This window comes from Siphateles boraxobius, unplaced genomic scaffold, assembly GCF_051911475.1.
Source record: "Siphateles boraxobius isolate OS27281-9 unplaced genomic scaffold, OSU_SipBor_1 6, whole genome shotgun sequence".
In the NCBI taxonomy this organism is placed as follows: Eukaryota; Metazoa; Chordata; class Actinopteri; order Cypriniformes; family Leuciscidae; genus Siphateles; species Siphateles boraxobius.
This window is the reverse complement of record NW_027509186.1, coordinates 29,062,100-29,078,535: the sequence shown is the minus strand read 5'-3', so window position 1 is coordinate 29,078,535 and position 16,436 is coordinate 29,062,100. Positions and strand designations below refer to the sequence as shown.

The 16,436-nt window shown below is 36.5% G+C and overlaps 1 protein-coding gene across 6 annotated transcripts in view; it reads left to right on the top strand.

The window, feature by feature from the left end:
• The window catches only part of cadm1b (cell adhesion molecule 1b), a 199,272-nt gene that overhangs the window by 158,485 nt on the left and 24,351 nt on the right, over positions 1 to 16,436 (top strand). For 4 of the 6 annotated variants that reach the window (XM_077208715.1, XM_077208714.1, XM_077208718.1 and 1 more), the window contains one exon: positions 7,899 to 7,952. The exons of the other annotated variants lie outside the window; for them this stretch is intronic. In XM_077208715.1, the coding sequence (XP_077064830.1) occupies positions 7,899 to 7,952 (54 nt within the window). The remainder of the gene's footprint in view (positions 1 to 7,898; positions 7,953 to 16,436) is intronic. 6 annotated transcript variants of the gene reach the window in all.

The window sequence follows — 16,436 nt, the reverse complement described above, 5'->3', positions numbered from 1 at the left end:
TGAGATAACGGTAATCAGTTTTAGGCTCAATGGATAATAATACACCACCCAAATATGTATTTACTTCCTTCTAATTCTCGTTGTCTTTGCAGGCTGCTTTAGCCTATATTCAGTGATTAATGTAGCCTGCTAAAAATAGTCTTGAACGTAAAACAACAGGACAATCATTTCATAACTCTAGACATTACTTTGTGAAGACAGTGGCATAATACAGTGACATAATACATTTTTTTAGCCATATCAAAACAGTAGTCATGTGTATGGGTAAATTTTACTCTCTGTTAGTTTTAAGTATACCACGACCCCTGGCGGTTCTAGTGTTAATATTATTATATTAAAGGGGTGGTTTACTGTTTTTTTTCTTTTCATGATTGTGTTTATGGGGTGCAATATAACATGTCTTTGGGTGTGTGTTTTTTTTAAAAGCCTTATTGTTCATAAATTTCACCTTTATTGTAAGCCGCTTTCTCCTCTGTCATTTGAACGACCGGTTGACTTCCTGATTCTATGAAACCACTCCCTCAGAAACAGGCAATGGGCTCAGATTGGTTAGTTGGGCCGGTGTGTTGTAATTGGCTAAACTATGTAGGGCACGCATTGTCCGGAAACTTCACGCCCATTGCCTTTACGGGCGAAAGATGCAAAAGTAAATAATGTTTGAGCCAGAATCAGACCCAGAAAGTGGCAATGAAGAGAGTCAAGCAGAACCTCCCCATGGCTCTTACAAAACGTTTCTGAATTTTTTTATTATTATTATTCTATTCTATTCTTTTCTACTATTATTATATAAGAATTTCGATACGCTGTTACTTGAAAATATTACTGCTGCTTGTTAGCTTTTGAGGTAAGGTTTTCCCCTGATTAAACATTTAATATAACTGAATAAACCGTTTTTTAAAGTTATTGTTTTATCGATATACTGAACAACCGTTTATCTATTCACAAAACTTAGTTTACTCAGTGTATCGTTTTCTTTAGGTGTACACGTTTGTCTTATACATACAAAATAGCATCGAACTAACTGGCTAAACTAACTGGCATTGGTTCACAAGCACATTCTTGATCAAATTGAAAAAAAAAATACGTCATAAAGTATACATGAAAAAAACATTTACAAAATTAGTACATAATTACAAATTCAGGTCCAAAATGTTTGTTCGTGTTTGACATAGACACACGAAATAGCATAACTAAGGGGCTGCTAAAAAGCCGGCGCCGGCATTTGTTTACGTCCTTGATAAAAACTGAAACATTACGTCTGAAATTATACATGCAAATACATTTAAAATAATTAAGTCTTACTTACTGGTTGTGGCCCAACAACTGCTGCCTCTGGTTTTAAAGTTGGAACTGCTTCATGTTTTAGTAACTGTTTCTTGTTGAATCCGGCATTGAATTTGTGGAGATTCTGGAAGCTGTCATCCGTAAAATACGCAGCACAGAGAGCTAAATTACGATTGTAATTTTCAGGAACATAATCAAACATAAATTGTAGCCATTGTTGAGGAACTACAGCGTCGGTAGGAAGCCCGAATTCAGAAGACCTGACAGCTGGGTGAAAATAACACACTTTCGACGGCATGGCTACTGCTTTCCACTATAACTCTTCCTCTTCGACAAAGCCACAGAAATATGGCCATGCCCCCTTTTTTGCATATTCTGGAGGGAGGGTTTATGTAAATTTATGGGTTAGTTACGTATAAAACCCGGGAAGTATCTCGTTGTAGTCCCATTCGAGTCGTTTTTGTAGGCATTAGCTTCCTGATTTTTAAAAGACGATATCTCTGCTTACGTTGAACTTTCAGTGCAGCAACTTTGCAGATACTGTTCATGCACCAACAGCAACATTACACACTATTTAAAATGAAAAAAGTGAAATCGCAATCAACCACCCCTTTAATAATATAATATTAGTTTTATTCATTGTTAATTGCATTCATTAAATCTAGTTTATGACCATTTATCGTTTACATTATTCATGTTGACATAAAAATTCAGGCTATTGGTATATGGCATCTATTTCTTTGATTTTCAATACATACTAATATGTGTGTTTAAACCTTTAAACCTGCAACCTGTGTTTCCACCTACATCAATGTTGGCAGTGCTGTTATTTACCACTGTTTTTAACCAACATTTCTCCCAGTGGGAATTGTGTGAGTTTCAATTAGTCACTTGATGTTTTGTGCGAAGGCCTGTTGAGAGAGAATAAGTATCGACATAGACCATGTCCAGCATTAACCTCCATATTCAGGCTCCTGTGGGAGATGTTCGCTCTACCAAACCCATGTAACATCCACTCTTGTTAAAACACAAATGTAGACAGAGTCACAGCTTGCCACATACAATCTTACCTGTTTTTTCTTGACTGTCCCTCATTCTGAATGACTAGAGATACTCTGTATTGTTTGATACATAGCCAAAGTTTCTGTCAAGACTGCTAATATGCATTATAAAATCTGTGTACTGTATATTTGACAATATTAGACAGCATTTCAACCTCTTTAATTTCAGCAGTGACAGTATAATACATTTGACATTGCCAATAGCACTGATACACCACATTAAGGGAGCCATTGTTGTGTATGTTTAAGGCTTTTCATATTTTAGCATAGATCATTTATCATGCACTCTAAGGTTTTTCATTTTCCTGGGTCAGGGACCACAAGGAGAGCTGTTTAATATTTCATATAATAGTAATAAATTGATTTTTAAAATAGTTGTAAAATGATTTTTACTGGTGATCTGTGTATTTTTCTCTCTTTCTAAATTCTGTCATCATTTACTCATTCTCATGTCATCCCAAACCTAAATGACTTTTATTTCTGTAGAGCACAAACCAGGTTGTTTTTGTTTGTTTGTTTTTTCTATTTAATGAAAATCAGTGGAGTCCAGTGTTGTTGTTGAACAAAAACAGTTTAAACAATCTTCAACAAAAAAAAAATCTTGTTATTCTTTTTTTCTTCCCTAAAAATGCATTTGTGTTAAATATATACATATAAAAATAAAGACCAAACTAATTAGGATGGTCTCAAATCCCCATTTGCTAATAAGCAAATGTACTCTTTCACAAATAACTTATGAACCATAATGAATAATTGTCCTTTATTCAGTTACTAAAAAGATCCCCTTAAACAAATATTTAAAATACCAAATATTTTAAATACTATCTGACGGCCTGGAGCTCTCATCTCCGAAAACCTCTAAACAAATGTTTATATAGCTGCTATGTTTATATACATTAGACATATTTGAGGTCTAAAAAACTGCACTCTCGCCTAAAAAATAAACAAAAAAATCTTAAAACTACATTCTATAAGACAATAACAGTAGTAAAATTATAGTAGGTTTGCTCCTCCACCTTTGACGCTCGCTGTGTGAAAAGCTACCAGTATCTGTTATGGTAGAAACAAGCGGAGTGTTACAAATTGTGAAACGGTTTCTGTGTGATATTATTAAAATATCGCATGGCTGGAAAAAGGCTCTCAGCCAATTAGATTCGAGATCCAGAACTTACTGTTGTATGTATATATATTTATACTTACTGTCCCAAATCAGGTACCGTAGGTGCTGAAAGTCACACCTGTAATTTATTGGGGATGTCTCCGTTCCTGTTTATGCAATTAATAAAGGTTATTGTCATCAAAAGTATCACAGTAATTGCAGTGGTATCTTGGTGTGATCTTTTCACCATAAATAACACAAAAAAAAGGCAGGTCTCCCTGACTCATGCCAGCTCAGCTCAAATCTGGACCATTACCCAGAGATCCAACACATTCAGCATTGCTAAGAGACTATGGAACAGAGCCAGTGGGTTTTACTAGGACACATCTCGCAAAGTGTTGTCAGGGCAATCCCGCTCACGATAAGTACTCGTATCGTCCATTTTCTCACCGCGTGATTGGAATTTCATATTTCTGTCCTTCACATACAAATGGAAATATTGCACGTCCAAACACATTCACATCTCGACGCTCATAACGGTGAGCCAGGAGTCACCCAGCCTGCAAATTGCCCATGGAAAATTCTTGTTTGCTTGACTATTATGCATGCCACATCCTATTCAGACCTTTGTGTTGGTGGTATCCCCTGCATGCACAATTTCAGCCACGGGACTATGACATTTCCAAAACCCGTCTGCGATCGGTCACGGTGCACACAATCCCTGAAATATTTTCATCAGGCGAAGCGTCTCCCAGCATCTACATTCAGAGACATTATCCTGTCCTTGATGTTTTATCATTAGTTGGGAAGTGTTTGGGCTCCTACTGAGATCTTTTGATGGAGCACAGACAATAAAGTGATGGAGACAGCCAGCCAATTTTGCCTGCTGCGACTGTTCCCCAGCAAGGCGCCCGAGTATCTGTGTTAAAAAGTGAAATGATAGTCACATTGCACAGCCACAGTACAATAGCTCGGACACATTTGCCAGCAGCCTATTATTCCGCTGATTGTGCGAAGGCTGTATTCAATATGACTGTGTGTTTATTAATAAATGATTCTCGTAATGTAATTTTCTCTTTCTCCAGTTTCCACACTCGCCGCATGATAGGAAATCTGTCTGAAAGATTTGAATCATGTTGAGTGCTTTTAGTAGGGTGTAGAGCCGCTTTGGTTCACACTGGACATAAATCCTGCTTTTCAGATGCAAACTTTAGAACTGACCATCCAGGCTGTCACTTTGCAAGGAATGAAATCTGATCTGTTTGTTTGGGCCGTGTAAGTAAATATCTGGTATGTCTACATCAGTTGCTGCAGCAATGATGTAAGCGTCAGCAAGATGCCATGAGACTTTCTCATACAACATCTGAGAGAAGCTGTCAGCGCGGAAAGAGAGAATGGAAAACTGGAAATTTTGCCTCTGCTCACGTTCATCGCGTTATCTCACCGCAGTGCTCAATTCACGAGGCACATTCATGCAAACACTGCATCCAAAACTGCTGATTTATTCGCTCATTCATTGTACAGTGTATTCGGACACAGCTGGAGATAATATTGCACATTTTGTGTGATGTTACCTATGCGTTGTGTCTTGAATGGCGGAAAATGACGATCAATCACATTCCCCAAAAAAAAAAGTCTGATTTTAATCGGATTTGATGTGGTTGGGATCACTTTGTAAACATCGGATTTTGTGAGTTTTTTTTTTTTTTCACTGTTCTGTCTACAAAAAAAAACAACTAAACGGATTGGAGTCATATATGCCAAAACATCGGATTTTTGCTGCCTGTCTGAACAAAGCCTTTGGCAAAGTGTGTTTTGTTTAATCACATGGCTTGTGTTGGCCACTGTCATGCCCATTTTATACAGTATCATTGCTTGAACGTCTAATTCTACATTACTTAAGCAATCCTATTATATTGTTACAGGAAGCAAGCCCATCATTTCAATTCAAGTAATTTTCTTTACATTTTTATTACATTAGCTAGCTATAGCTAGCCAAATTGCCTTCAGCTATTTCAATAACAGTGTTTTGTAGGACAATGCTCCACCGTCAAGACATGCAATTTCATGTCAAATCAAAATGACAGACCATTTCCGTTTCAGGACATTTATGAGCTATTGTCTCTCTTAGGCCCCCTATACATCCGGATAGTATTTGGATATGCTTTAGTGGTCTGCATTTATACCTCGCAGCCATGTGATGTTATACTCTTTGAATATAGTATCGCCATTATTTCAATAAATTTCAAGTGTGCAAAACGGAAAACGTGATCAGTGGTTGCCTAAACATGTTCCATCATTTACGAAATGTTAAAGACACTAATGGATAGTTTAACATTTTTTGTCATTTTGACAGGGTTCAAAAGTAAGATCCTGTTCATTTTCGCTATAGGGGAATTTATTTGTATAACTTATAAACATATACACTGCTTTTCAAAATTGTTGTGTCAGTAAGATTTTTTTAAGGATAATAAAGCTGAAAATTCAGCTTTGCCATCACAGGAATAAATTACATTTAAAAAAGAAAAATGTTTAAATAGAAAGAGATAAATTGTAATAATATGTCACAGTATTACTGCTTTTAGTGTATTTTGATCAAATGATTGATTAAATTTTGATTTGATTAAATGCAGCCTTGTTTAGCATAAGATTATATATTTAAATTATTATACATTAAAAACGCTTATACTGACCCCAAACATTTGAATGGTAGTGTGTGTATATACTGTACAATATATATCTTTATAATAAATTTTTAATTAAATTATATCATTCATAATGCTTAATGGGATTGTAGTTCATTCCCTGATTAAAGCCATTAAGTACACAGTCTTATGCCTTTCCATTTTCAAATACATTTATCTTTTTTAAATTAGCTTAAAGTTTATAATGTTGTGATTCATCTCGAAGCTGGTTGGTTTGGTTCACGTCTTTGAACTCTATGATGAAAATTTTAAAAAGAAATCCCCATGGGGGAAAAAAAATGAATGGAAAAAATATTTCCGGAACTAAGATGGCTTAATAAGTGGGCTGGCACTGTTGCTCTCTATTGCATTTCTCTACTTTAGAAACATTGCCACAGCCAAAGGATGCTAATAAGGCTTAGAAGTGAGGACAATTGGAGACAATAAAGTTTTAAAGTGCCCCTGCTAGGATTTAGAAAGAGAAACAGGATATTGTTCAATGAATTGAACCGATCGCAAGACCTGATAAAAGAACAGCATGTTGGAAAATGATGTACAAATCTGTAGTTTACCAAGACAAAAAATACAGATTAAAGGCCCACTGAAGTGCCTTGGAACACGCAGCTTTGTTTGATGCATTGATGCAAAACGCGGCAGCAAGGTTGCTGACAAACACAAAAAAGAGGGATCATATATCCCCTATTCTGGCCTCGTTACACTTGCTAACAGTTCATTTTAGAATAAAGTACAAGATACTTTTGTATACTTTTAAAGCTCTGCATGGACTGGCACCAAAATATGTTTCTGAGCTTATACATTTTAGTTGCTCACAGAGATCTCTGAGATCCCAAGATCAGCTGCTCCTTGAAATTCCTCGCTTAAAAAGTAAAGGAGATCGTGCTTTCTCAGTCGCTGCTCCTAAGTTGTGGAATGGGTTACCAATGTCTGTCAGATCCTCTACATCTGTAAACATGTTTAAAACTTGTCTTAAGACATATTTTTTTGATGAGGCCTTTGCTACTTTGTAAGGACCGTTAGGCTTTGACTTGTCTATATTAGTATTATTATTTATTTTTATTTTATTTTATATCGTATCGTTTTATATCGTTTCATCTAATCCGTTTGAAATTGTACAGCACTTTGGTACACACTGTGTTTTTTAAGGTGCTTTATAAATAAACTTTGATTTGATTGACGTAATTCCACTGAAACAGGAAGCTAAGACTGGACATATTGAATGGCTCCTCCCCCTTTTCAAATAACCAATAGCGGTTAGTTTACCTCACAGACTGCAAGTCCTACTTGACAGCACCATGAAAGTGAATCCGACCGCTGATGATACGTTAGATTCTAGAGAGCATTTGATTGGACAGAATGTGATGAGATGCTGAAGTCAAAAAAATCAGTGATTCGTTTTAGCGGAAGTTAGAGACTGTATGTTTCTCCTAAATGCGAATTTTGTCATTGTTTTGGAACACACCAGCTTATTCATAACCTTAAGACTAACATATTCATATAAAAGCATTTTGATATCAGGGGGCCTTCAAGTAAAGATTTGTGTCTATTAAATGTGTTCTGGTAGTATCCGATTGAGATTTAATGACCAAACACGTTGTCAACCCCATGTGTAAAGGGCGTCTTGGTAAAGAGATGTTTCTCTTTCTTTCAGATATCACTATCATACTAACATGCAGTCTTTCCATGAATGCTTTTGTGACTTCTCTCTTTCATTTAATACCTCTTATGTGTGTTTTCATTTTCTCCATCTAGATGTTCTCACCACAACCCCCCCACCCACCACTACCACCATCAACGCTTTCCAAGGTACAGTATCCCATCTGAGCTGCAGGGTTCTCACTCCATCTCACCCTGTCCTGCTGTGCGTGTGCATTCACGTGTATGTGTGTGTGAGAGAGTCTAAGTACGCTGCTGATGCATGTTACCATCCGTGAGCTAAAAAAGACAGCGGGAAGAGGTTAAAGTGCAGGGGCTCGTGCAGAGGCGGGTGGGTCGCCCTAATAAGATCTCGACGGAGATAGTGGACTCGGTGGCCTTGCGGTGCCTCGCCGGCATTGTCACTTGTCAGGTTGTGCTTGTCAAATCCTTTTCTGTCACTCGCCTGATCTTTTACCGTAGAGATTCATTTTGGAGCGGAAATCTTATCAGGATCTTGCCGTGTGCGTGCCTCAGATTACGATTACAAATATCCTCGGCCTTCCATAAGAATGACATCAACACATCCTTGAAATGCTCTGATGGGATATATATCGACAGTGATTTATTGTGTTTTTTTACTTCATAAATGTTGTTGTCAGTTGTCATTATCAATTTTCCAATAGTGGTTTTGTTCTGATCTTGATGAGGTTTTCTTGAACGCCTAACATACTTGATGAACCAATCCATGTTCATTAACATGCAAAGGGAAGCTCAGGACTATAGAAGAAATCACAGAAAATCCCAGCAAATATATCAATAGCTGGTACACTCTTAAATGTAAAGGTTCCAATGGGAGGTTTTCGCAGCAGAGTGCCTAGAAGAACCGTTTTGGGTTCTCCAAAGAACCTTTCAGTGAACAGTTCTTAATGAACCATTTTCTGTTAGTTAAAGAATCTTTTGTGGAATGGAAAGGTTCCGTGGATTTGAACTGTTCTTCATGGAACCATAGATGCCAATAAAGAACATTTATTATAATTGCTATGTAGAAATTTAATTTTGACAGTGAAGACTTTTATGTTGTTATGAAAGATTTCTATTTCAAATAAATGATGTTCTTTTGAGCTTTCTATTCATCAAATAATCCTGAATTTTTTTTTTTTACATAAATAGGAAGCAGCACATTTGTTTTCAACATTGATAATAATAAGAAAATTTTCTTGAGCTGCAAATCAGCATATTAGAATGATTTCTGAATGATCATGTTACACTGAAGGCTGAAGATTACTACTTGAATAACTAACTGTATTTTTTTTGACACATATATTGACAGTGATTTATCCTGTTTTTTTTTCTTTCATAAATGTTGCTGTCAGTTGTCATTATCAATTTTCCAATAGCCGTTTTATTCTAATCTTAATGAGGTTTTCTTGAGCGCTTTAAAATACTTTATGAACCAATCCAAATTATTAACATGCAAAGGAAAGCTCGGGACTAGAAATCCCAGCAAATAAATCAATGGCAGGTAATTGGTGCTATATAGAAATGTAATACATTTTTGATGAGCTAGCAAAGAGTGAGAAAGGATAGGGTGCACTACTATCAAAAAAATCAATTAAGCCATAAAGTCTTGCTGAAACGCTCAGTAGCTTTAGGGGGTGACATTTAGAGATGATTGCCATTTATAACACAAAATAAATGGCTAAATGGAAGCACCGATAGTGGCACCTTTAACAGATGCTGCACTTTCTCCTCTTTTGTAAAATCATCATGCACGGCGAGTAGAGGCGTGATAGAGTCTGCCTTTCAGAGGATTCATCTACGCTCAGGACTTTTCTGTGATCATCAGGCTGAACTAAGTCTTGTCTGGTTTTCTCTCGGAAGAGCCGTTCTCTTGTGTTTCTTCCCGCGCCTAACTTCTCCGCATGCAGAGTAAGCATGTACGAATTTTATTGGTGTAACCGTCTTAACCTTGGATTACCGATCGAGCAGAACTTGCTTTCAAGCAGACACGACGGGTAATCCACTCACGTTGAGAACAGGAGACCTCGAGGGACCTGCTAGCCATCTGAAACAGTCACAGTGTTTCATCTGATATTCGGTCTGGTCTTTGGGGCCCTCGGACGGCTACGGATGACGGAACATGACCCTGGGTCCTGCGCGTTTAGTCTTTTGGGCATGAGGGGTCGGGTCGGGGGGATTGGAGCTGCTGTGGATCAGAGATTAATATTGATAGGTGCATGTAAGTGCCAAGCAGGGCAAAAAAACAGTTTTTTTTTAGTGCATGCATATGGAATAACCCCACACATATTGTGTTATCAGTATAGTTATATGTATTATGTTATTATGGTATCATTTACACTGCATAAATGCAGCATATGTTTATTCTGGTTTATTTTTGGGGCATTTTGTAGCTTTTATTTATAGGACAGTAGAGGCTGGAAAGTGATGGAGCAGCCTGATCTCATAAAACATCTGTGTTTATACACATTTTTCGCATGTTTGAATATACCATAAAGACATATTGGCAGAATTTTAAACATAAGTATTTGGAAATATAACAGATCTTGTATTTATATTATTAAATATATTTGATACATAATATAAAAATACATTCATATTTTATTCAGCAAGAGACATTGAATTGATCAAAGTGACAATAAATAGAGTTTTAATGTTATAAAAGTTGTTTTGTTTAAAAACAAATTTGCTCTTTTTAAATTATATTCATCGAAATATCTAGAGAAAAAATTATTGTTTTCCACAAAAATATTGAGCAGCACATCTGTTTTTAACATTGGTTAAAATAAGAACTGTTTCTTGAGCAGCAAATCAGCACATTAGAATGATTTCTGAAGGATCATGTGACACTGAAGACTGGAGTAATGATGCTGAAAATTCAAATCTGTCTTCACAGGAATAAATTACATTTTAAAATATATTCAAATAGAAAACAGGTATTTTAAATTTTAATAATATTTCACAATATCCAAAATGTGGATAGACACATAAATGCACACAAAGACTTCTTTTAAAAAAAAATGAATGTTATCGACCCCAATCTTTTGATTAGTAGTGTGCATTTTACCATAATAAATCTTTTTTTTTTTTTTTTTTTACTTCCTAACCTCACCCATACTCTTAACTACTAGGGAAAATTTAGATACAGTGAAAATGTTTTGCTACTATATTCTTTTTAAATATAATAAGAAAGCACAAAGTATTAAATTACATAGCCTTGGAATATAATGCACAAATACTGTAAAATGGATTACATTTATGAGCATTTTATGCTTTTGAATATAATATAAAATGTTTGTAAACTGCCCAAAATAACCATCAAGGGGTTCTATTTCACCCACACTTGTTCATGACATCACTTTTTGTGGGAGGGCTCTCAAGATTTGTAATGCACCACTGACCAGGCCTGCAAGTTTAGTCCATGAGTATGAGGGGTCGGCTCAGCATTATTTGATTTCGAGGGGATTGGATATGCCATGGATCAGTGATTAATATTGATAGGTGCAAGTGAGTGCCAAGCTGGTTTCCGTGAAAGGGCAAAAAGTGTACCATCCAACTGGATATATGGATGCCCTGCTGGGTATTGATGAAATATAAAACAATGCGGACAGCAGAGCTCTAGATCAGGTGCACCGCAAGGCGGGTCTATATTTTATAAGATGTGTCAAGGTAGAGAATGTTTTTTTTTTTTCAGAAAACTGCTAGATGTGAATGCGCATACACATCAGCATCTGTAGATGTTTTTCTCCTCTCGTTATCCATTATCGCCACCTCAAATGTCCCTGTCCTAGAAATCTCCTCCATGAATCTCCCAAACAATCCAATTAAGACTGCAACGTGGAGACAGGCAGCCGGACGCATCCGATTGTTGACTCAGTCACTTTTAGCAGCTTTGGGGGTTTTTTTTGCAGTGGGACTAGATAGACATTTAAAGATCTAGATTTGCTTTAAACCCCTTTGAACAGACAAAAGATGATGTGTCGTTGCTCCGTATGTAGACATCAGCAGCAATGTTTTCCTATATAATGAGTTCCTCCTCAGAAATTTTTCAAGGCCTATCCAATATGTCCTGGCTGAGCTCAGTGTGCCTGCAGGTAAAGCGGAGGGTGCTGGGCTCATGGATCTGTCTGCTGAGCGTCATTTATGCAGCTCTGCGTGGGAATGATGGAGTTGCTGCCGGCCAAACAACACACTGAAGACTTTGTGTATCATTAGTCTTAAAACAAGCTCTACAGCTTTGGCTGTGATTTAATTTGTCATCAGGAATGTACTGCAGTCCTTCCCACCTTACGAACAAAGTGCCAGGGAGGGCTAATTTTAGATCTTTCTTACTGTTTGTTGACTTGAGGCACACGTCTTGTTTTCTAGCATTGTTGTCAGCACATTTATAATATGCAAGCTTTTGGCTCCTTAGCTGACTTAAAGGGATAGTTCACCTAAAAATGAACATTTTATCATCACTTACTCACTGTCAAGTTGTACCAAATATGAGTTTCTTTCCTCTGTTGAACACAAAAGAAGATATTTTAAAGAATGTTGGCAATCAAACAGTAGACGGTAGCCATTGACTCCCTTAGTAAAAAGAAAAAAATACAATGGAAGTCAATGGCTACCTCAACCAGACAGTTGGTAACTGTCTGGTTACCAATATTTTTTTAAATATCTTCTTTTGTGTAACCCAATTTTTTTTGGGCGAACTATCCCTTTAAGCCCAAATGCACACTACAGTTTTGGTCAGATTCTGAGACAAACTTCGGGTTTCATAAAAAGATGGCAGAGCAGACGGTCTTTAATCGTTTAGTGTGACACCCTCACCGCATGGATAAATAATTGCCTGAACTGATGAATTGTAGAGCAGGCTATCAATCCAGATTTTTAGATTCACAAGCTAAATTAAATTGTATATGAGATTACACTGGTCATGCTGTATGTTTTGAATTGATTCACAATCTCTCAATTCAGAGATCAGTTAGATTCTGATTCATCATGTGCATATTTCAGTTATAGTCAATTATAATGAATCTATTTTGCTTACATATGAAAAAGTTTTTCAGCTAATGTTTTAAATTAATTTAATTCAACTCTTAATTAATATTACTTTCTAAAAACTAACAACAGGGCCCAAACTATTCAGTTCAATTGCTGTAATTTAACAGGTACGAATAAGCAGAATCTAATTAACTCATTGAACTTACTTTAGGTAAACATTAAACTGCAACAGTTCAAATTAATATTATGCATTTTATTAAAATATTCCATCACTGAAAGTAACCATAACTTAATTTTTACTTATCATTCTGATGGATTCGGTGAGTTAATTTATTGAAAGATTTATTAGACTTATTAAAACAGTAACTTCTACGCCGAAAGGTCATGGGTCTTTTTGAAGAAAACAATAAATGATTTATTCGACTACACTTGCACTGTATGTTTTGATTCACTTAAAAGTGTCATTTGCTCATGAACTGGACTACACTGGAAAAGCGCTAATAAATGGATTGCATTGCGATTACCTGCAATGAATCTTGGCACACTATGAAGTTCTGACCATGTAATGAAGCACCGATAGAAGGACAGCAATTGATAATGTGTGTGAGAGAGAAATAGACGTTGAGCTTCTGTAGCTTCTCTATATGATATTTCATTTAAATGCCTTGTAACTTGTCACCCCCTTCAACATTGATTGTATTATAACAAGTACCTTGAGTTTATTTGAAGAATTTCATCAAGCACTGACAGACTTCAAAATTAGCGCAATGGCTTGCTTGAGAAGTGTCAGAATTTGACCCAGTTGATGATGTAAAACACCCAGTTAACCCTGTCAATTGTGACAATGTGACAAAGGCTGTTGATGTTGCACGGTCTGCTTTGGCTTCTACTCAAGATCTCACCAGGCTCATATCGTACAGTCTTCAAGCAACAATCGCAAAGGATAGAAAAATGTTGCACCAGTGTGCACTTGGCTTTAGACAGGACAGAGTCAATTAAAGGATTTTTTTTTTTTTGTAAAGAAATACACAGCGGTGGCTCATTATCAGGCATCATTCATTGTAACAGCATGGTGTCAAACAGTAAGCTTCACAGTACCCACATAGAGTAAATCACTGTGAATTCCCACAGATGCAGTTGTACTAATCAGATGTGAAAACAGTGTGCCAGATGTTGCCTTTGGTCACCCCATATGAGCTCCTCAGAGAAGTTTCCTCTGTTGATTTTTAGAGAACAAAGAACATCATCAAATGTGAAAAATGCCACAAACCGTGCAGCCTCTTTTATTGCCGAATCCACTGAGATTACTGCACGTGGAGTGACGTTTAAAAAAACCCTTTGTTTGAATTTTACCCTCCTGCTCTCATTAAATTATACATGTACATGTAGATGTTTAATACATGTACATGTAGAATGTAGACTATGGAATAGCAAACTACCTCACACTACTCTTTCTGTTTCTACAGTGTATATATATATATATATATATATATATATATATATATATATATATATATATATATATATATATATATATATATATGCAGCATAATATTATACATATCCAGATGATACATACCCAGATGATCTACGGTTTGTGAAAATGTGCAGTGTACATCAGTTAAAGATGCAAAATAACCATATTTATTATTTATTTCCAGGATTATATCTGGACATCTCTTGCTGATCAGTTTACACTGTAAAAAAAATTCTGCCTAAAATTAGTTCAAATTAGTTGAATCTTGTATAACTTGTCGATCTATCTATCCATCCAACCAAATATTTGTTGGTTGACTGAGTTCACAAATCCAATCAATTCCTGATGAATAAAATATAGTCCTTTGAAAAAAAAAAGTTTTGGTTGCACATCCTTTTTCACTCAGACTATGGAAGGAGGTTGCCAAGTCTGTATTATGTTGTTGATGTTGTGATGCTGTACCACACTACTGTTTGAAACATATTTTGTTGTATAATTCATACTATTTCATATACTATATAGCACAGCAAGTAAGCTAGAATTAGATTTCAAACATTCCTGTGTTTCTAGGTTCACATTGAGCTGCTAGATTGGGCTAGAAGTCCACGCAGCCGAGCAGACCACCAAGCTCATCTAGCCCCCCAGCCTCCTACCATAAACCTTTATGAACTGCTGTTTGAGAAGGCGCCTTGTGTTGTTTGTTGTTTCGTTGCATCTGTGGCCTTTGCCCAGTCTGTGCTTTTTGTTTGTCCTGTTTATTTTCATCTCATCTTTTTTTTTTTTTTTTACACGCTTTTTCCTCCTACCTGCCTCTTGCCTCCTCATGCGCCCAGACAGCCCAGCGCGCTCAGAACCGCTATCCCTCCCGCATACATCTGAGCCGGCTCTGCGCTCCTGCTGCTCCTGCTCTTTCATGTCCGCTCTCATAGCCCACATTAATATCACAGTCTTCTGTCATGCTGCATTCATACATGTGCGAGAATGTCACTTTGCTTAAACATGCTGGGATGAAAGCCCCGCGAATCAATTCATTATGGGAAGCTGACTTTTTCAGTGGGGGAAATAATGAGTTAGCGAACTGCCATCGGGGGCTGATGAGAAGACATGGTGCTGCAGTGCGTTTTTAGGGGGAAAAGGGTCACCTTAAAGTATTTGCATGATCGTGTCGTGAAATACTTCAAGTTTGTTGTGTACGGGGAAGATAAGTGATTATCACGTGTCTTGTAATTTCCCTGCATGCATAATGGCGAGCTGTAGGAGGCTGCATTTAGAATTTACAGGCCTCAGTGAGTTTTAAGCTTTTTATTATTGTTTGAATATACATGAACCAATGTTGAAGGTGGCAGTGAAAATTCTGAATTTAGGAATTGGGATCTTTTGAGTTCACGAATGTTTTTCTGTCATGAAAATGTTGATATGTTTGGTCTTGGCGGAGTAGATCTGCTATGCTGTTGCTGCTGCCAATACAAACATGAAATTCTGCTGTGAGCAAGTAAGACAAGCTGCTGCTGTACAATATAGCATACATTAATTACCCATATCAGATCCATACAGCTGGAGCTGGGGAAGGTGGAGGGGTTCTGAAAGCGCGCTGCAACTGCTAACAGAAAATGCTGACCAAGTATTTGAAGGTTGAGCAGCGAGCTCATTGGCTACTGATACAGCAGGAACCAATCAGCTGCGCCCTATAGATAATGATGTGATTGCAAGCAGATTGGGCTATCAGCCTGCGCCATCTATGTTTCATGACAGAACTTTATATATTTGACATCATTTGCTACAATATGACTGGAATATAAATTTACTTAACTGCAATTTAAAAAAAATCAACACAACAGAGGTTATGTGACAAAACATTATCATCATTAATGTAATAATTCTTACTGGCATGCTGTTTTGCTCAAAGACTAAAGTGTTCTAGGATAAATGTGTTTATGGAAAAAAAAATGAAAAAACAAGTGTAATATAATATGTACATGTGTGTAGTGTATATATAATTTCCAGATATACTAATATGATGTTAATATCCATGTTTCATCTATAGAAGAATGTTTAATTGTTCAAAAAAGACAATTAAATTGATTCATATAACAAATATAGCACACAGATATGTATAAAACAGATGAACATTTTCAATTTCTTTGCTCTGTTATTCTGTTAACACTAAT